This window comes from Prionailurus bengalensis, chromosome B1 (assembly GCF_016509475.1).
Source record: "Prionailurus bengalensis isolate Pbe53 chromosome B1, Fcat_Pben_1.1_paternal_pri, whole genome shotgun sequence".
Classification (NCBI taxonomy): Eukaryota; Metazoa; Chordata; class Mammalia; order Carnivora; family Felidae; genus Prionailurus; species Prionailurus bengalensis.
Window position 1 is genome coordinate 115,451,613 of NC_057344.1, and position 20,839 is coordinate 115,472,451.

Here is a 20,839-nt window from a genome sequence, read left to right on the forward strand (position 1 = left end):
CTGTAGCCTGTAAACGATACATATCATTTAGTAATTTTTTTTGTACATAATATGAAATGTTAGAGTTTAATACTATACTTCTATAAATACTTGGTTTTAAATTTCTTGACTTGGCCCTGAATATGGGGTATTGAAATCTAATGTTTGTCAGCTTCTCCACTAAACTTTTCTGATTTTCAGTTTCCTTATCTATAAGTTTCCTTTTCCAAAAGGAACTTTTGTCAGTAAACATGCCTACTTTTTTGTTGTTGTTTAAGTCTATTGGAGTAGAGTAGGCAAAAGGGCAATCTTACCTACAGGTTTTCGAACTATAAAGCAGACCTGCCTGTTAGAAATACTATATGAGTGGGGTGCCTGGGTGGCTCAGTTGGTTAGGCATCTGACTTTGGCTCAAGTCATGATCTCATGGTTCATGAGTTTGAGCCCCGCATCAGGCTCTCTGTGCCGACAGCTCAGACCCTGGAGCCTGCTTCGGATTCTGTCTGTCTGTCTGTCTGTCTCTGCCCCTCCCCTGTTCGTTCTCTCTCTCTCTCTTAAAAAGTAAGTAAACATTAAACATTTTTTTTCTTAAAAAGAAATACAATGTGAGTCACAAATGCAACTCATATATATAATTTTAAATTTTCTAGTAGCCATGTCAGGGGTACCTGGGTGGCTCAGTTGGTTGACCATCTGACTTCAGCTTAGGTCATGGTCTCATAGCTGGTGAGTTCGAGTCCCATGTCAGGCTCTGTGCTGACAGCTTGGAGCCTGGAGCCTGCTGCAGATTCTGTGTCTCCCTCTCTCTCTCTCTCTTAAAAATAAATAAAAACATTTTTTAAAAAATCTAGTAGCCACATCAGAAAAATAAAGAGACAGAGGTAAAATTAATTTTAGTAGTAGCTTTATTTAATGCAGTGTGGCCAAAATGTTACTTCAATGTGTAATCAGTATTAAAAAAGGGGTACTAAGATTTTTCCCATTCTTTCTTTCACATTGTTTGAAATTCAGTATGTATTTCACACTTACAACACTTACAGACTCATTTAAGGGCTCAAAATCCAGTGACTAATGGCTACCACTTTGGGCAGTGCAGCTCTATAGATTAGCTTTAGTGCTTATATTACAGTGTAAATACCACATTTATATACTCATGGAAAATGACTTGGATTTCCTAATAAACTTTAGCTCAATTAGAGTTTTTGTGTTAGTAGCTGAACACAAAATAATATATTTGTTGTATTCTTTTTCTTTTGATTTCTGAAAAACTCTAAAGCAAATTTTGTAGAAAAATGAGGATCCCACAGACTTAAATTTAGTCTTTTCACCTTTTAAAACACCCAGTTTTAAGCAGAGACTATTTTTACACTTATGACACTTAACTAAAATCAGAGATGGCTTGGTGGGACAAAATTTGCACAGAAACTTTCTTATTGTTTTGTAAATGATTCACACCTGATCTTAAAACAAAAATCATTTTATTTAAACTAAAATAAGGCACATTATTTTCATAGTTACTTAAGTGTGAAAGGTGCCTTTGCAGTATGGAATTATTAGGTTTAGGGCTGTTGCCTTTGTCCCTGTAGAATTGTGCACCATGCCTTTGTAGTGTGACCATGTAAACAGCTCATCCATACTACCCTTCTGGGTAGCTGTGGGACTTTCCTGACCATGACCCTGTGCAGGCTCCAGCCACCTCCTACCCCAAGAAGAGAGCTGTGGTCATCCAGTTTGTTGGGCCCCAGACATTCTTCCTGTCCCATTGGACATTCTGAGTGCCACGAAGAGATCTTCTGGCCCTCTGAAACTGGGTGATAGATGCTGCCGTGGTGGCCATGGGAAGACTTCCCTTCCTTTTGGGTCTGCCATCCCTGGGCAGAGCCTTTTTTTTTTTTTTTTTTTTTAATTTTTTTTTCCAACGTTTATTTATTTTTGGGACCGAGAGAGACAGAGCATGAACGGGAGAGGGGCAGAGGGAGAGGGAGACACAGAATCGGAAACAGGCTCCAGGCTCTGAGCCATCAGCCCAGAGCCCGACGCGGGGCTTGAACTCATGGACCGCGAGATCGTGACCTGGCTGAAGTCAGACGCTTAACCGACTGCGCCACCCAGGCGCCCCATGGGCAGAGCCTTTTTAATCAACATGTCCCCAGACCAGCACCAAAAGGCCTGATAGAATCTGTTTAGGAATAATGGTTGATGAGGTTCAGAGGAGAATTTCTGGGAATTCACTCACCCCAAAGCAGTGCACTCTGTCTTGTTCTGGAGCTCCTGGAGTTGGCTTATTCTGTCCTTTGCTATCGCCCACTGTCATCACTCAGCCTTGTCACTGGCTTACAGGGGGAAGCGTCGCCTGCTGCCCCTGCTCCAAGCTCTCTGTGACTATCCAAAGAAGGCTCTTGCTTTGACTTCTTGCCCAGCCACACTGACTTGTTTACTTCCGTTATTTCCCAGTGAGCTACACAAATACTACTTTTGACAAGCTGATTAATTTCCAGCTTATTAATAATATTATTATGCAGTGATTGTTAAAGCTCTTCTGTCTTTGAAAAGGGCAGTTTTGTTTTGTTGTTTTTTTTTTAAGTTTTATTTATTTAAGTAACCTCTACACCCAGTATGGAGCTCAAACTCATGACCCTGAGATCAAGAGTCACATGCTCTTCCTACTGAGCACTCCGCGTACCCTAGGGCAGTAATTTTTAATCTGTAGTCCTTGTCCTCCCCTATGCATACAGTGCAACCTCCTGCCACAATCCGGTGATGGGTGATTGTGTCTGTGTATAAAAACACTTATACACAGCTTTCTTCACATCTGTGTCTGTGATCCAGAAAATGTTTATGAACCATTGGAATCTTTCTCTACCCCATGTCCTTCCACTGTAAAATTTTATATACGTGTACGCACTCCATAGAACCTGCAGTCATAGAGCTAGTGGTCTGGGCAGGCTCATCTTGTCTCTCCTGTCTCCTTAGAATTCAGTGGTCCTTTCTTTCATTAAGGCCTTTTACTTCTGAGTTAGCCTAGCCACTCTCTGGCCTTACTTGTAATATTTCACCACTAGCACAGTAAATCTCAAACCTGTTTGTGTTGTTCTTTGGTTTGTTTGCTAATCTTGAACAACTGTAGTTGTTTCTCACTATTTTCAAAGGACAATCTTAACATGGACAAAGGGCAGTCTTTAACACAAATAATAAAGGCAGGCACTCAGAGGATTAGGGATGTAGCGGAGGAGGTATGAAATCAGTCAAATAATAGGATGTTGCAACTTCACATAATTAGAAGTCATTTTATCTTTTACTCTGATCTTCTCTCAGCTTCCAGCCTCAACCCTAGTCCCTCTATCTAGAGCCTCCAGTGTGGGTCCCCTTTTGGCTCCGAGAATGAATTATTCTTTTTTGTTGCCATTCTTTTTAGCTGTTCACAGTGAAAAGGTCAGCTCTTTGGGATAAGACAACTCAGTATTTGATCCACGTTCAACCATTCACAGGCTAGCCTGTGTGACCTGGGGCAAAACTTAAGTCTTTCTGAGCCTTGGGTTTGTGTCCTCATTTACAAATGGGGAAATAAACTTGAGCACAGGTATAAAAGCATAGCTCATAGTTCCTAGAATATAGTAAATACTCAGTGAATGTCTCTTCCTTTGTCTTTCTCACTCATGCATCCGGGTTTTAGCTGTTGCAACCTGTACTTTCTTTTTAATGATCTTTCTTTGATTCATTTCATTTCTACCATGTTTATTTCATACAGCATTCAGTGCATTAGTGACTAATAAATGGTAAGACAATTATGACTCTCTAGTCACCATATAGGGTCAGATTATTAAATTAAAATAAAGCTTAAGGTTGGACATAACCTTGTAATAGAAGAGTTGTACTTAAATATAAGATGATAGGCCAAAATCAGACATGTTGATGTTGGAGAGAAAACCAAATATTTTTAAAAATTTCTTCAAAATAAATGTATTTGGACCCTCAACTCTGTTTAGTGATTGTCCTTCTCCATTCCTAAAGCCATGACCCTGTAGTTAATGTAGGCCTTTCCTTGCATGTAGTTCTCCCCAATTTCCCTGATATTAGGAAGAGGGAAGGGGAAGATGTGCTAATCCTAACCCTTGTCCCTTCCCTGCTGAACTGCAACACCTGTCAATTCTGATACGTGTGAGTAACATACTCTTGACATTGGCCCCTGGATAAAAAAAGAAAAGAGGAGAAAAACACAAAACTTAACTGAACCTCGGAACGTTATTGTGTAATCAGAATAACTAAAACACCAAATAATGTTTGTGAAGACACTTCATTTTTATCTGCTAAAGATTAAATTGGTAATAATGTTTTGTAAACAAGAGAAACAATGAGGTTAAATGGGTTATCTTTGTCTTAACGGATGATATAGGTCTGGCAGCACCCTGAGCTTATCATAGTTGTCTCTCCCCTCTCCTTCTCTCCCACTCTCCCTATTGACTTGAGGGAAAAGAGATTAGGAGGTAAGCTTGAAACGATCACATGAGCCCTTAAAAAGCCAAAAGGTTTCTCCACTGCATAGAAGAGGAAGTCAGAGATTCAAAACAAGAAACATTTGATGCACCATTGCTGGCTTTAAAATGGAGGGCATACATTGTTAGGGAATGTGAGTGGTCCCCACCTGACAGCTAGCAAGGGAACGGGGACAGCCACAAGGAACTGAAGTCTATTGAACACGGAAATGATCTTGCAGAACCTCCAGACAGGAATTCAGCCCAGCCAATACCCTGTGATTCCCTGAGCAGAGAACCCAGTCATACCATGCTGGAATCCTTCCCCATGGAAACCATGAGATAATGAATCGTTATATATCATCAAGCTACTAATAAATTTGTGGTAATTTTTTATGCGGCAGTAGAACATGCAAGGATTAATCCCTGTTTGAAATGTAGAGGTGCAAATTCTTTCTTGAAAGGGGTTGACTTCTTAGTGTTGAAATGCCTCATTCAGACAATTAGAAGTATAAGAAATAGGTATTGACTGGCTGTGCTTTGCCAGGACTTGCACTAGATGCTGGGGATAAGTCACCATGGTATGACCTCTAGTGAGAAAAAACAGATACACAAATAGTAACAGTACAGTATAATAAATACATGAAGAGTCCGGTCCAAGGGGCTGTAAGTGCAGTGCAGACGATGAGTGTGACTGAGGGAGTTGAAGAAGGCTTCTTAGCATCAAAGGGTACAAATCTGTATTCCCAGCTACTGTAAATCAAGAATCCCTTTGACGAAAATAATTCAAAATTGATGAAAGAGCACAAGTCTGGCATTCTGAACTGAGTTGAATTAAAGGAGTCAAAGGAATTTAAAAATTTTTAAACATCATTTAAAAGGATGTGGCATATATTATTTTTGTTTGTTTGCCTTCCATGTTTCTCTTGATTCGGTACATTCAGAATCCTAGCAAACAAGAGGGGGAAAAACGAGAGCTTAGTATATCATGGAAACATTCCATATTATAATCCATGAGTCATTTTCTCTCTGAATTCAACTTAACTGACATAATACTCTTCACTTTATTACCATTGATCGTCGACAGTCCACTCTTTCTGTAGTACAAGTCCGAGTGCTGTAGGCAGCATTCTCAAAGTGTAGTCTGCGGAGCCTTGGGGCTCCCTGAGATAGGGGGTCCATAAAGTCATTATCCTCATGATAGCACTAGCACACTACTTGTCTTTTCCATCGTGTTGACGTGTTGACGTTTGCACTGATGGTGCAGGAGCAGTGGTGGGTGTTAGCTCCAAATAGTAATAGCACAAGTAATTCAAATTATTGAATTCTGTACCACAGCACTCTCCCAAGAAAAAAATTGCCACTGTCACCTAGGATGAAGCAGCAAAAATTACTAATTTTACTAAATCTTGACCCTCGAATGCATAACCTGACAAACTATGGTTCTTCCAGCTTTGGTAGTCGGCAGATATTTTCTCACAAATGAGCAAAGTGGGTCTCTCTCTAGTGAAAACAATCGACAGCATTTGTTGCCAGTGGTAAAATTTGAGCTTTCAAGCAAAAGTTAGAATTTTAGAAAATTTGTATCCATTACTGTGGGCCACATAGCTTCCCAAATCCTTAAAGGTTTCTGATGAGAGCAGTGGTGATATTAATGCGATTTTTATATTGTGTAATGAAATGTTTCAACTCAGTCAACCCGTATTTGCCAAATGACCAATGGGTAATGTTACAAAATCATGCAGGGTTAAATTTAAATAAAATGCAAGATAGATCAGTGGATTTTAATGTAAGGTAGGAAAAGTAGGTATAGTTTTTGATTCTACATTGCAGATGGCCTTTCAGAAACTACCACTTGTCAAGTTTTAGTATAGTATCAAAGAAGTTCCAGAATAATCTCAAAAACTACGAAAATAATACTCCTCTTTCAACAACACATCTGTGCAAGGTCGGGTTTTCTTCATATGCTTCAACCAAAATAACATATCAAGATGGAAATTTGAGTGCAAAAGCAGTTAAGAGAATCCAGTTGTCATCAGTAAACCAGATGTTAAAGAGATTTGCAAAAAAAATGTAAAACTATGCCACCCGTGTATTTTTGTTTATAAAACAGTCACTTTTCAGAAGAATGCTTTTTGTTAACATGCAACAAACATAAGTTTGTTGTTTTTAAATGAATTAATATTTAAAAATTTTTCATTTTAATTTCTAATGTGATAAGTGTTTGTAGATAAACCCACACAAACAAAAGCTCAACAGGATCCTCAGTGAATTTTAAGAGTGTTAAGTGCCCTGAGAGAAAAAAGGTTTGAGAACTACTGTAAGAGATTTTTCATTTATTTTATTTTATTTTTTATTTATCATTTTTTTTTCTTATTAAAGATAATTTATTGTCAAATTAGTTTCCATACAACACCCAGTGCTCATCCCAACAGGTGCCCTCCTCAATGCCCATCACCCATGTAAGAGGTTTTTCAAATGAATGGGCTAAAATTGTATTATCTATTAAATTACAGTCTAAAAAGGGAAACAAAGCAAGCACATAGCAAACCTACGTGTACATGAATGTTACAGCAGATCTAAGCCAGTCTAAATTCTAAAATATACCATGTCTTAGCGATGAGCAATTTAAACATTTGGGAGTCGGAGTAATTCATTTAATCAGCCTCTTTTTCCTTTCTTCTTTCCTTTATCCATTCCATAAATATTTATTGAGCATATATTATGTGAATTATTCATTAATCCATGCCTTAATTCTATGAGGTATCATTCGACCCACTTTGTATATGAGGAAACAGATTCTGAATAATTAAGTGAATTACCTAAGTGTAGTGCCCAAGTGAATATGAATGGGATGTGAATTCTCTGCCTCCACTGCCCATGTACTTGAATATTAAACTATATTATTACTCATCTCTTCCACTTGGAAGCCAGAGAATGCTAGGACTGTCCGCTTTTGGTTCCCTGGGATACAAGCTGCGGACTTCAGAGTCACCAACCGGGGTTCCAATCCTGAGGTTAACATCCTGTGTGATCTTGTACAAGTTCCTTACCCTCACAGAACCTTGGTTTTCTTCCCGGTAAAACAAAAATCATAACACTTAACTTAGGGGTGATTCCAAGACGAAATGATATAATATATAGAAATCACCACTATCTGGAGAACTAGGAAAATAGTAGCTGCAGACCTGCTGGTGACACCATTATTCTCCACGTGGGTGGTTGTTCCTGTCCAGATGCTTCGTTGCAGGCCACACTCATCTGGCAGGGTAGTTTGCAACCGAGATGGAGAGAGAAGCCGAGGAGCAAGCTATGTGGAACAAGAAGAGCAGGGACTTGGGTGTCAAACTAATGCCAGCACAAGTCCTTTCTCAGCTAATTATTGCTTAACTCTGTGTCTGAAAGAACTCTGCCTTCCCCTCTATAAACATAGAGGTGAAACTGCCCACTTATGTGGATGAGTGCCAGAGAATATACAGACATGGCCGTAATGACTAGCACTTAACTGAGTGTCTAATCCATATTAATTCCTTCCCCTACGACACATTCCTTCCGCTCTTCGGAAAACATTCTGGGTGTCCAGTAGAGAGACCGTCCCTTTGCCTCCAGACTCAGGCTCAAGAATATTTGTCCTGCGAACCTTAGAACTTACCAGTTCCTGCTCAGGAAGTCTTCAGAGCCCAGGCCCTAACTGTTACCTTAAAAAGCTGCTGCATCACAGCCAGCAGTGGTCTTAGATTTGAAAGCCACATCAGACAGAAGTCAGGTGTTTAGCTTTGGTGGAGCTTAGGAGATTTCCAGTGCAAAAAATGTTACTTTTGAGGTCTAGTCGATGCAAGAAAACCATTGTATCCTTCCTTTTGGAGTAAATTAAATCTGCTCCTCTGTGGGAAAGCTTGAGAAGCTCAGCTTCTCAGAAGAAGAGGGGAAGACACAATATAAAATTACATGGCTTCTGTTCCACGAGGACCAGATTTCTTGAGTTTAATAAAAAGTAAAATCGCACCATAAAAATTGAGGCCAGATGAAATGCCTCATCTTAGTAAGTTGGTGGAATGTTAATATTCTCTGGATTTGGTTATTACCAGCAGGATCGTTGATAAAATGCACAGCCAATTGAAATGGAACTCAAGGCCTTTATGCACAGCCAGGTCTTGCACTGTGGGTTTAGTTGAAATCTGGGGATGTGCAGAATGGGGACAAGCTACTAGACCAGCAGGTTTCTCCCCCAATTCCTGCTCTTACCAGCAGGCCCACGGCTTTAGCCAGGAGGGCGCTGAACCACTTTTTAGTCCTTCCCAGAACCACATCCTCGGAGGCTGACAACATTCATGGCAGCTTGAGTTACTGCCAGCGGTGAGTGGGTCATTTCTGGGAACGCTGCTTTGGGGGTGGCTCTCAGGATCCCTAAGTGGCACCCACTTCGTGTCCACAGGAGGTGTGGGTTTTATTGGCTGTGATGCCAAAGAGGTCCTTACCTGCAAGGACCAGCCTGGGTGGCAGCCAAGCTAGCTTCCTTGGAATGTTTTCCAGTCCTGGAGAGAAAGGCGCCAGTTGAGTCTCTGCAGCTCTGACCACTTCTCCTGAGGTGCCTCTTTGTCTGGTGTGATTCCTGTGCCTGGGACAGAGACCACACAGTCATTTCATCTATGTCACATACTGTCAGGTATGGCCCAGATGGTCAACTCAGTGTCCAAGATTTTATGAACTTGGCTCTTCGGGGAGGCTGCATGGTGTGCTGGTAATGAACGTGGCCCCTAGAGCCAGACTTGCTGCATTTGAACCTAGCTTTGCCACTTATTAGCTCTGTCCCCTTGGGAAAGTTCCTTGACTTCACTATGCTTCAGTTTCCTCACCTGTAAAAGAAGGATAATAATAATAGTACCTGCTTTAAAGGTACTATAAAATGCTTAGCACACAGTAAGCACTTGTGTTAGTTGCATAATAATTATTATGCACTAGGTAGGTAGCATGGCCTGGTAGTTTTCCAAGCTTGGGAAAAGACTGCAGGCTTCCTACTGATAGCCATGTGTGGGTGCGGAGTGTAGGTGAGAGAGTTGTCTTCTAGAGTCTCCCCACACCCCTTATATTTTCTTTCCCTTTTCTGGTACCTTCTCTTAACATCTTTCTTACCTGTCTTTTGTTCACCAGCCTGAGATTAAAGAATATGTAGTTGGAAGATCAGAGTCTGTGTCCTGGGTCAGCCACTTACTGCCATGTGAGCCTAGACAAGTTTCTGAACCTCTCTGAGCAGCAGTGGAAGATTCAGGATGTCTCAAGGTCGCCAGGTTATCTCATAAAGATGGGATTAATAGTGGGTGCTGTTACCCCGGGATAATGAAACAAAGGACACACATTGAAAATACCTGGTGATTTTCCACTGGAAACTAAGACTTTACCTGTGAATGTACCTATGTACCAATGAATGTACCTGTGAATGCGCTTGACTGTACCTACGAAAGAAAAAAGAGTCAATGTGATTTTTACCCTTCATCTCTACCTTACAGGGAGATGTGTAGTGGGGAAAAGCACCACAGTGGGAGCCGGGAGACCTGGGTTCTGTTCAGTGAGGTCCTGGGTACACAGTACCCAGTATAGAGTGGGAGCCGGGAAGATGGTGTTTCTCTACTACTTGATTCCACTGTATGTAGTGACCCAGGGGTTTCCATTCCCTTTTTATGCATTGCGACCCTGTATCACTGCAGTTGTGTAGTGAGCAAGGCTGTATTATTAGAAGTGCTGACAGTAGTCGTGGCTTGATCATCCATTTCCTGGGGCCTCCATTTCTCAGCTTCTCGTCTTAGAAAATACGAATCTTAAAATGAAATTTTGGTTTCTTACAGCTTTAACGTGATATGAAGGCATATAATTAGATACACACTGGCTTTCCTATCACCCAGTTCCTTTTCTTCATAGTACTTGCTGCCGTCTTTTTTGTTTTGGTTTTGTTTTGGTTTTTTTACGTATTTTTTCTTTGTCTCCAATACTCCCATCCCACTCCCAGGCCCCTACCTAGAAAGGAAGCTGAGGAAGAATAGGGACCTTGTCTCTTTTGACCTTCAGTGCTAGAAGAGCGCTTGGCACATTTTAGGTGTTTAACCAATATACACGTATGCCCTCATATACAGGTATAACCGCGCCTTATAATATAGTTACATAAGATTGTCCTTTTGACTAGCTAGTCAAATGGTTGTTCCTCCCCTATTCCCCACCACAACATACACCACACTGGTATTTGGAGATTAGAGGACTAGAATTAAGAATGATTATATTGTCTGTCTTCAAACTTACACAGAGTACCACTGCCTGGGTTCTTGCCTTGTGTGTACATACAGTATCAGAGAACAAGAACTCCTCCTATCAGAGGAAGCCCACAGTTTAGGGCTGTGGACACGTGATCAAGCTGGTGATGTCTAGCATAGGGGTTGGATCCGTTTATATACATAGTGGAGGTGGTCAGCAGGAGGCAAAATACAAACCTCAGAATTGTGCTCACACATATTATTGAGATTTCATATTGCTTTTATTATTTGGCCACAAAAATGGACATAATCCTTGTTGGCTTTAACACACCTACTAGTACTGCTTTCACTATCCATCTTGCAAAATATAAGACAAGGCCAGAGCTTAAATTAAAATCCTCAGCTTCTTATCTTCTTCCCACAGGAAAGCAAATCTGTGTTGAAAACCGTAAAATTAAGAGGAGAGCAAGGATAGCATAATTTAGCAAAAATTCATGGCACCAGATTCTGAGCTATATGACTGGAGGGATAGGTCAGACATTAAGAAGATGCTGCCTGCTAATGCAGGTTCCTTAAGGTGGTGCTCTGGAAATAAGGAAGGCATGCAAAATATATATATTTCCAGAAGATTTCTGCAATGCTTACTCTTTATAAGCACTCCAAGAAAATACCTTTGTAGATTGCTTGGCAATTATGCTTCTTATGAGACTTTTGAAATGAGACTCAAAGCAGTTTAGTGGAGTTGAAATGTATTCATTTTAGCATTTGAGTGTAGAGATTTTTGTTTCCATTTTAAAAAGGGTTTGTAATGATATCCTTCTATCCCCACCCCCACCCCACCTCCTGTAGCATTCTAAATTCCTTGTATTTAAGAAGCTCATTCTGTGTATTTGGCAAACTGCATCATTAACACTTGAAAAGCATTGAAGCATTTTTTTAACCTTTCACACATTTATATGCATAGATGTCTGTGCTGAGGTATATAGAGAAAAGGCATGGGGCTTTGATAATGGTGCTCTATTTAATAAATGCCCAGGGCTATATGAGCTGTGCAAGTTCTGCCATTAGACAGGAGCTGATCATACAGGGAAAATCTAGTATGGAAATTATGTCATTGTCTAAAAAAGGGTGATTCCCCCCCCCCTTTTTTTTTAATAAGTTTTTTTGGGTGGAGGTTGTAATGATAGGGTATAGAAAATTAGTATTACTAGCTGTAAAGAGAATTAAGTGTTGCTAGGATAATTGTTCCTAATTTTCCTGAGGGTAGTCCTTCCCGTTGGAGCCACATACTTTTTATATCTAATTTGTAAAACAAACAAAAACACCAAATTTAAAATTAGTGTGTATGTCAGCAAGTGTGTTGTAGGGCTCTCAACCATTCAACATGGACCCACATTGTAAGCAGTTTATACTGTGCAGTTGTCAGGTAGTTCCTCAATATATATATATATTTAATATAGATATTTGCTTCTGGGGAAACAGATTTCACATGTATTTTACAGTGTAGAGTTTATCAAAAACAATCTCCCTAATCAGGTTAAGCTGCCTGAGTCTTGTTTACATTACTTGCTTAGTAAGCACTTCCTTTGGTGGTGGGGGGATTAAACTTAAAACAAATAAAGAGATCCCAGATTTCAAATTGATGCAGCCCAAAAAATAACCTGAATCTTTAAAAATATTATTGTTATGTAATTTTAGACTTCCAAATTCAATAATAAAATTTATTTTTAAGCTAATATAAGACATATAAAATGTTAACAATTTAAAGTGTTCTTTCAGGCCACATTTCCCGTTATGCAGTTAAACTCAAGATTAGAAATTCCCTTTTATCAGTCAAAACTTGTAGAAACTAGGGAACCTGAAGATGAACTGAGTAGTGCTAAAGTATAATGAATGGATGGTCATATTTGATTGACAAAGCTATAAGACATGAAAAAAAATGTTGTAATGTGGTTCTGTAAGATGTACAAACTATAGACTTACAAATTATATACACTAAGGGGATATCAGTACAGAAAATTTATATTGATTGGGTTGTTTAAAAATTTGACCTTCAAATTGGTAATATTCATTTATTTGTTTATTGAACAGTTTTTTGAGTGCCTTTTTATTGCAGACATATGTAATGAATAAAAAAGAGTTTATAAAACGTTTGTGACTTTTGCTCCAGTAACTCCGGGTTGAACAGTTGAACATAACCTGAGGAGATAATCCAGAAGGTCATAAATATGTATGCACAGAAATTTATGTAATATGAAATAATAATCAACCTAAGTCTCATAGGTGCTGATTGAATAACTGATAGTATATGATACCCATATACTTGAGTATTTAACATGGAAAAATTCTGAAGGTGTAATGAATACAGCAGATGAGTTCAATTTTTCAGGTCTAGAGATGATTCTTGGGTTGTGCTAATGCCCAGTTACTGCTATTTTGTGACTGTTTCTTTGGGAGAGGTGTTCCTATTAACTGTTGACCTTGTGGTTACTTTGCAGTCAAATAAGGTGCCTGTGGTGCAGCCATCACACGCGGTCCATCCTCTCACCCCCCTTATCACGTACAGCGACGAGCACTTTTCTCCAGGATCACACCCCTCACACCTCCCTTCAGATGTCAACTCCAAACAAGGTGAGAGCCCCTACCTTCCTGGGCCTTTCTCGATAAGTGAGGAGCCACATCTCATTAGACCAAGTACCTGTACAGGTGCCTTTGCTGTATGTCACTGGGTGGATCAAAATACATTTGTTTGTTAGGAGTTTTTTAAAAGATTTGTTGTTACTACTTTTATTTTTCAGGATTAAAAAACAGAAGAAGAAAAACATAAAAGGGTTATTTTCAAAGTGACAGCTTTGAAAATCTAGAATCCACCATATAAACCAATATATTGTACAGATATACTAAAAATTCAGTGCTTGGTGCCCCCTACAGTATTCATTTATTGCAGTTGTAGGTGTTGATGGTAGTGTTAGAAAAATGTTAGAAAACAGACAGCATAGGAGATTTTTACTTTGAATGTTCTCTTTTTCATCCTTTTGTGATTTCTTTTGGTTTTAGTCCTTATTATGTTTTATCCTCTTTTTGTTATTTACCAGCACCAACTTAGATATTAATAATAATTAAAGTATAAAACCATCTCTGTTAAACTCAAAGTAACATGAGTCCTGTTTTGCTTCTCTACATTATTACCCAGTTCTGCTTCTATATTGTTTATAGAAGAACACATAGCATAAGAAGTTTGAAAAATCAAAATGCCCAGGTTTTTTTTTTTAATTTTTTATATTTGTTTATTTTTGAGAGAGAGACTGAGCACGAGTGGAGGAAGGGCAAAGAGAGAGGGAGACACAAAATCTGAAGCAGGCTCCAGGCTCTGAGCTGTCAGCACAGAGCCCAATGCGGGGCTCGAACTCATGAGCCGCAAGATCATGACCTGAGCCAAAGTCAGACATTCAACCAGCTGAGCCACCCAGGCACTCTCAGAATTCCTAGTTTCTAACCTGGTAGGTGTGGGTATGAGTTGGTTGTAGGACTTAGAGCTCAGGTTCTGCAGGCCTTCTGGTCCATTCTGCTTAGAGCATACGTTGAAGATGAATTTGTTTGCCTTTCCTCTTTCCATGTACATACACACTTGGACCTCAACAGGATCTTTAGAAATTCAAAATAAAAGATCCTATAAAACTGTGTGAAAACAGAGAATGTAAAGATGTAAAATCTGCCATCACCGGCATTTCACCCTTTTTTCCAGCCTTATCTTTGAACTATAGTGGACAAGAAAAGTTAGTAAGTGTAGAAAAAGAGTGGAGTTCAGAGGCTGGGTGTTTTTTCCACTACTGTGAACTCTCGTAGGTTACATCCTCAATGCCTTAATTCCCATCCATTGTTAAAACTGCTTATTTGAGGACTTAGTCACTGTCAGACTTTGGCTTGAGTGGAGCTTTGTACCCTTTACCTAGGAAATGTAAGAAGCACCTATGCGGATGTTTCCGGGTTTGCCTTGGTTTTATTCCTCATTTCCAGTCCTTCCTCTACTTCCTTTTATCAAGGACCTCCAAGGAATAAGAAACATCAAGACAGGTCTGAGGATGTATGGTGAGATGGGTATTTTAGGAAGAAGGTGGAGTTTGAGAGGGAAGATCAAGAGTGTGACCTTGGTTATGGTGGTGATTTCAGATGCCTTATAGACATCTGGAGGGAGAGAGAAGGTAGGTAATTTATAGGTCACCATCTCAGAGTGATATCTGTGCTAGAGATGCATATCTGGGAGCCATGAAGCTATAAATGACAGTTAAAGATAGATATAAAAGCCTCAAACAAGCTATTGGCTCAAAGAATCCAATAGTATGATTTATTTGGTTTTTAACTATTTATTTAACAATTACATGGTGCTTCCTATGTCCTAGGCCCTATTCTAATCACTTTGAAACACACTTATTTAAAAAAAATAACACATTATGGTTCAGAAGCTTTTTCTTCCAAGAATCCTAGGACAGTTCTATTTTTTAAAAAGACAAATTTATGACTGGCTACCAGTTACATTTGTATTTTGTTTCCATCTCTTCTACTGCCCTACCTTGTTTTGTCTTACTAATTGTAATTTATATCATTGCTTTAAAAAAATTTTTTTTAAACAAACTCTCCAGAACTAGATAAAGAACAAGTGGGCATGATCAGAAAATTGCATTTTCTCTGAAGTTCTTATTTTGTCCCCAAATTTGTGATTTTTGCATTCTACTCTGCACACAGTGTTTGTTTTTTTTCTTAATATAAAGTTTGTTTGTTTGTTTGTTTGTTTTGCTACTTTTTTGTGAGCAAAGAGTTTATATACCTTGTCACCATTTCTTTCTGGGGATATGTAACTTTGGTTTAAAAAGAACTAATTTACGTGATTTGGGGTTTGTATCATTCCACTTGGTCACATTCATCACCAAAAAATAAGTAAAAAGCTCACTAGGTCTCTTGCTTTTATTCTCTTTGTCTTCTGCTGCCAGTCTTTTTAGTTATATCATGTAGCTAAATTAGTTAGAACATGGTGGTACTGAGGCCAGAGTTGCTAATTTCAAAACTATTGGGAGGCTGGTTAGTTTTACTTAAAAAATAATAATAATAAATAAAAAAGTATTATGTCCATGCTTTAACCACAGATAGAACTATCCAATAAACATATACTGTAGCAGAACTCATTCTCATTTGTAGGAAAATAACTTTAGGTTCATTTCACAGTAGGAAACACATTCAGTTTTACCTTTCTCTCACCGTGTTGGTGTGGGGTATGTGTGTGGGTATAGGTTGTAGGTGTGGGAAAGGGAAAGGAAGCTGATACCAGTCATTTTCTTCTCATTATGTCTTATGAAAACGTTGGAAAGAAAGAGCTTTTAGGAAATGTTGGCTTTACATATCTGTCTTTGTATTACCCATTGTATCCTTATAAGTAACCACACTCACATAGCACTTAACACTGTGTACCAAGCATTTTTCTGTTTTACATATATTCATGCATTTATTCCTCACAACAACCCCTATTCCATTTTTATACTGATTTTATTTTTTTTAAGTTTTTTTCTTTTGAGAGAGAGAGAACGTGCATGCATGAGCCACGGCAGGGCGGAGAGGGGGAGAAAGGATCCCAAGCAGCCTCCACGCTATAAGCCCAGAGCCCAATTTGGGGCCTGCTCGTACAAACCATGAGCTCATGATGACCTGACCCGAAATCAAGAGTCAGGTGCCCAACCAACTGAGCTACCCAGGCGCCTCTATACTGATTTTAAAGAACAATAACAAATAGCTTCCTCAAAGATAAGTAGCTAGTGAGTGGCATAATTGATGATCCAGAGGCACCTGGGTGGCTCAGTCAGTTAAGCATCTGACTTTGGCTCCGGTCATGATCTCATGGTTCATGGGTTCAAGCCCTGCATTGAGCTCCACACTAACAGCATGGAGCCTGCCTGGGATTCTCTCTCTCACTCTCCCACTGCCCCTCCACTACTTGTGCTTTCTCTCTCTCGCTCAAAAGAAATAAACTTAAAAAAAAAAAAAAAGGAATTAATAGATCCATATGAGTTTGATTCCAGAATCATTTCATCTGTAATTGTCAGAGTTACTTATAAAAGCTTAAAAATCCTTAAGGCTAAGGGCGCCTGGGTGGCTCACTCTGTTAAGTAGCTGACTTTGGCTCAGTTCATGATCTGGTAGTGTCTGGGTCCAAGGCCAGAGTTGGGTTCTGCTCTGATGGCTCAGAACCTGGAGACTGCTTCAGATTCTGTGTCTCCCTCTCCCTCTGCCCCTCCCCTGCTCACACTCTGTGTCTCTCTCTCTCTCTGTCTCTCTCTCAAAAATAAACATTAAAAAGAAAATCATTAAGGCTATGCTGTGTATAGCCTCTCCTTCACATAGTATTTAGTAAATATTAGTTAAATGAATGATGTGAAATGTGTCTTCAGTAGCATAGCAGTTGGTGGAGATCCACTTCTAGGATCTTAACATGACAGTAGGCTGTGTAGAAAACACAGATCCATTTTCTGTTCATGTAATGGCCTAAGCCACACCATGTGCTTGTTGGTATAATGGTTGGCAAAATTGTTGGTAATATTGACGAATGAAGAATGGGTCTGTTTAAACACTACTAGTTCATTTGTTCAGTCATTCAAAAGTATTTATTGAGAACCTCCTCTGGAGACCACCATAGTTTGGAACATAGATTGGTAAAACATGGTCTCTTTTTTCCAAGCAGTATATAAGCTCACACGGAAAAATCATTGGCACAAACTAACTATAAAACAAAATGAAGACCATCTTAAGTACCCTGTTACAAGTACAAATAAAACATTATAGATTCAAACAAGGAAGAAAGATATCTCAGAGCTATAGACATTAGAAGGAGGGGTATTTGAAGTATGAGTGGAAACAGTCAAACTAAATACCCAGCATAGGAACTAGCAGGTAGCAAGTGCTAAGTAAATGGTGGTTTCCCCCTTTCTCCTTGGAGCAGTAAAACCAAATCAACCTAGTTTGCATTGTGTTCGTTTGCATCACTCCTGGTACTACAGAATCACTGATGCAGCATTCTAAGTGTGCCTGAAACGTGGACGAGAGCGGAGAGCAGGGTTTAGGCTTGTCTTCTTAGATGTGTGATGACATCAGCAAGTTACGCATGGCTGTGTCCCAGGGGTAAAAGTCCAGGACAATACATATTTTGTAGGTACTTAACCGGATGCCTAAACAGTCACTTAATCATCCCACACCTTGGTTTCCCCATTTGCAAAACAAAGGATTAAAGTGGACAATTCTGATAGTCTGTAACCTCTAGTCATGATTTTCAAGCTCAAATTTCCACGAAGGTTCCAGAGCTCTTGTGAGTTAGTCTGATTTTTCTTTTTAAACTGAGCAGTCCTGCTGCAGACCCTAATATCTGGGGAGGTTTCTGGATCTCGGGGGTGGGGGGCAGCATGTTGGAGAAACTCCCCAGTGAATCCCATGTCATGAATCATCACTGTAGGCTCCCTTAGATTCACCCCACTGCCTGAACTTCCTCAGGCCTAAGAAAAAAAAAATCCCAGAATATGAAATTTGGGGTCCACTGTGACCCATAAGCAGTGGTATTTCTAGCCAAAAAGGGGAGGGATTTGAGACAATCTTTTAAAAACAGCAAAAATGAGATAATCTCATGTAAGCTGTTGAGGGATTAAAAACCTTCTTCCTACTTGCTTCCTATGAGAGTTGAGAAATAGTTTATCCTAACTTCAGAGTCAAATTAACATCCACTTTGAAGGCAACACTTAAGTCATTCCCATATGTTCAAGACCTTAAATATCTTTTAAGACCCAAATGAAACTCATAGGCATTTTAAACAGTAAAAACAGAATAATTAAAGAGCATCTTTCATGTGCTCACCTAATTTCACATGTTGGTCTGAACATAACCGTTGAATGCATATCTGGGTGTTAAATGTGGAAACGTGTGCTTATATATGGAAGTGGGCTTTTTAGGCCAGATGAACTATATAAAGAAACTTTTGTGGCTTTTTTCCTAATCAGAATCACTTTCCCCAAAATGCACCGAATCTTAGGTTTTTATGTTTTGCATTTTTATGCATGTATCCCTTCTTTTCTACACCCAAGGTAGAATATAAACAAAGAGATGTCATTTGGGACTGGGATTAGGTATAATCTTTAGGTGGTTTTTACAGTTATAGGGCAGTGTACCCCAGGGACTGTGAGCTCAAGAAACAATTTGGTGGCATTCTCATTTTCTGTGGAATACAACTAATCCAGAACAGCTTGACCTTGGAGCCCAGAGGACTCAACTTGATGAAGAGCTTAGTTGGAGCTGAAGTGGCAGAGACCAAATGAATCATATCAAGTGTGACCATTATGGGGCTGAAGATGATTCCTAATTAATCTTTGATCCTCCGAGGTATCACATTTCCCAAATCTATGTGTCCGTAAGGGAGCCAATGGAAATGTGAAAGTGGCAATTTACCTAATCCTTGAGCGTCATGGCAGGCCATCTACTTAGGAAGGCTGTCATTTTCCATTCTACACAAAAACAATTGTCTACCATTTTCCTAACCAAAGTGAAATAATGAGGGCAAACTAAAAAATTTGAAAATCTCATTATGGTCACACAGAGCATACTTACTCTTTCAAGAGTTCCTCAGGATGTCCTATCTTACGATGTGATTTCTCACATTTTGAAATCTTGAGAAAAGCTAACAGACAGACTTCAGTTAAATGCATCCGGTAAACATTGTTTGGTGCTAGACCTTAAGTATTAATGGCATAACGTACTTTATTGCTTTTCTGTTATCCTTATAGTCAAATGTTCTGTGAATCTGAAAACTCTACTCCTTCATTGTTCTTTTGAACAGGCATGTCCAGACATCCTCCAGCTCCTGAGATCCCTACCTTTTATCCTCTGTCTCCAGGTGGTGTTGGACAGATTACCCCACCTCTTGGCTGGTAAGATCCTTCCTGCAACCTTCAGTCAGGCATTTGAACACATGTTTTTCTTTCCATTCATGGAAATTAGCTTTATGAATGATAACACTTGCAGAGTTGAAGAAATTTCACATCAACAAGCAAGGTGCGAACTTTATTTCATTTCAATTTGAAAGATTGAAAAACATACAGACTTTGAAATGGATTGAATGCCTTTGCTAATATGTGTAGAAAATGACTATGTAGCATTTGCTTTGAAGCTTGTAGGTTTATGGATTCAATTTGTGGCTTTGGGCACTTGCTATGCCTGTACAGAGTGCTCAGTGTGGTTTTTCTTGTCTAGTTTTTTATGAACAACTTATTTTTGAAACAAACTTAGACACATTTCTTATAAAATGAGCAGGTGAAGTAAATGACAAATAACTAGAAATTCAAAACTACAAAAGCATCGTTTGAATGTTAATAAAGTAAGCACCAGTTTGAGTTCAGACAAGTGAAAAACTGATGTTTGGACTTTCTTTTTTCAGAATGCAAACACTTTCTGTTTTCTTGTTTATGTCTAAAAAAATTCTTACTGCTGTTTTCAAAAATTTTTAAATTATAAAGGTAAAGGAGAGGAAATAGATTTTTGGAAGAAAGGCTTAGTGTAGCCTATTTTTATCATCTTACTATTAGCACACAGCTTCCCCCCACCCTTTCTTCATTTATCCTCTCCCCACGGCTCTCTCCACAGAAACACTGTGCCAGCTTTAGGAAATGGACCCTCTCCTTTCTTGATCTGGTCCTCTATCCCCAAGGCCCCCTATCCTTGCCCCAGTCTCCCTACCTCGACACCCTTATGTTCTCTTCTTCAGCAAGAAGGTGTCATCCTGCCATGGAAATTCCAGCTGTCTGTCTGTCTGTCTCTATTTAGCACTAAATCTCTCAGTCAGTAACTGTTTAACTGATTATGCATACACCTTCAAACCTACATCAACTATTCTGTCTGAACTTACTACTTAGTGGCAATAATCCTGTGCTGAGTGGTAGCTGGAAATACAGATGGTGTAAATGAGAAATGTGAGATGTGGGAAAAAACAAGAGAGATGGAATTCTCACAGTGGAGAGGGAATAATTCCAATTAATTGGTCTTTTATTTCTTGACTGTAGCATGCGTATACGAAAGTGTAGGGGGAGTGTAATGCTTTTAAAATGTTTATTCATTTTTATATCA

At 39.3% G+C, this 20,839-nt stretch overlaps 1 protein-coding gene across 4 annotated transcripts in view; it reads left to right on the forward strand.

Annotated features, from left to right (window-relative positions):
• The window catches only part of LEF1 (lymphoid enhancer binding factor 1), a 120,886-nt gene that overhangs the window by 71,096 nt on the left and 28,951 nt on the right, over window positions 1-20,839 (forward strand). For all 4 annotated transcript variants that reach the window (XM_043570932.1, XM_043570924.1, XM_043570946.1 and 1 more), the window contains exons 4-5: window positions 13,192-13,324; window positions 19,557-19,647. In XM_043570932.1, the coding sequence (XP_043426867.1) occupies window positions 13,192-13,324; window positions 19,557-19,647 (224 nt within the window). The remainder of the gene's footprint in view (window positions 1-13,191; window positions 13,325-19,556; window positions 19,648-20,839) is intronic.